General features: G+C 48.3%; 2 protein-coding genes across 2 annotated transcripts; both read right to left on the reverse strand.

Annotated features, from left to right (window-relative positions):
* Positions 1–19: 19 nt before the first annotated feature.
* Positions 20–459, reverse strand: Pmar_PMAR013792 (adenosylhomocysteinase, putative; the record flags this gene model as incomplete). Its single annotated transcript, XM_002784930.1, has 1 exon — positions 20–459. A coding segment is annotated over one exon (440 nt), but the record flags the coding sequence as incomplete, so codon positions are not given.
* Positions 460–714: 255 nt separating this feature from the next.
* On the reverse strand, positions 715–1,286 carry Pmar_PMAR013793 (aconitase, putative; the record flags this gene model as incomplete). The annotated part of the gene is made up of 2 exons (XM_002784931.1): positions 715–979; positions 1,024–1,286. 2 exons carry the CDS (start codon positions 1,284–1,286, stop codon positions 715–717), a joined length of 528 nt encoding a protein of 175 aa, XP_002784977.1.
* Between the last annotated feature and the right edge of the window lie 35 nt (positions 1,287–1,321).

A 1,321-nucleotide genomic window follows, 5' to 3' on the forward strand; every position in this document is an offset into this window, starting at 1 on the left:
AATCTTGCTTTCCCTGTACGCCTTCTCAGCCTTCACACCCTCGTGGATCAACAGAGTAGCATCACCACCATCATCCACAATGAGATCGGGACCATCAGCATTAGGCCACGTCAGAGCCTGTTCAGTACACCACCAATACTCTTCAAGAGTCTCCCCCTTCCAAGCGTACACATTGGCAGAGCCAGCCTTGGCAATAGCAGCCGCGGCATGATCTTGTGTCGAATAGATGTTGCAGCTACACCAACGGATATTGGCACCAAGCTCCTTTAAAGTCTCGATGAGAACGGCCGTCTGGACGGTCATATGAAGAGAACCAGTGATGTTAGCACCAGCCAACGGCTTCCTTGGGCCAAACTCCTTGCGGCTCGCCATCAAGCCAGGCATCTCTACTTCAGCCAGATCGATCTCCTTGCGACCGAATTCGGCTTCCCCAATATCAGCAACCTTGTAGTCAGTCATTGGAGGTCTATTACACAGAAGAAAAACTGAAGATTCGCGTAAGGCACAAAGGCAAACTCTCCCCACCTAAAAGATTATCAACTTCAACACTAACGAGTTGAACCGAAAAAATTTGTGACCAACTGAAATACACTGAAGACGTTTTCGCCAACAGAAATTCGAAACATAAAAACCCACTTGACCATACACACTACATATGCCAGCCCGGGCAACCACTTAAAACGTGTGGAAAGAGAAAAACACTCTCCAGCCAATTCACGCCGCGAGCCGTCGGAGCACATATTGGAGAATGCCACCGTGTTTGAAGTATGTCAGCTCGACTTCTGTATCCAGTCGGACAATCACATCAAAACAGGGTGTCTTCGGAGACGTAGATCGCACAGTAACTTTCTGTCCAACAGATAGATCACCATGCTTGAGATCGATTGAGAACTGCTCACGACCATCCAATCCCAACGAGTCAGCGTCGACACCTTGAGGGAATTGAAGTGGTAGAATTCCCATTCCGACCAGATTTGATCTGAACGGAAAATTTATCGGTCCTACAAAAGCCAGAACGCTCACCTATGAATTCTCTCGTAACTCTTAGCAATAACAGCCTTAACCCCTTGCAGAGCTGGACCCTTTGCAGCCCAATCCCGACTAGATCCACTGCCATACTCCGCACCCGCGAGAATAATGAGTGGATGTCCTTCCTTCATATATTTCTCGGCCGCATCATAAACAAACATCTTCTCACCAGTAGGCACATACTCCGTCTTCGGCCCAACCTCACCATCCATCAACTTGTTTATCAAGCGTATGTTGGCGAAAGTACCACGAGCCATGACTAAGTAGTTGCCACGACGAGACCCATAAGAGT

The sequence above is a fragment of the Perkinsus marinus genome, assembly GCF_000006405.1.
Source record: "Perkinsus marinus ATCC 50983 genomic scaffold scf_1104296934362, whole genome shotgun sequence".
In the NCBI taxonomy this organism is placed as follows: domain Eukaryota; phylum Perkinsozoa; order Perkinsida; family Perkinsidae; genus Perkinsus; species Perkinsus marinus.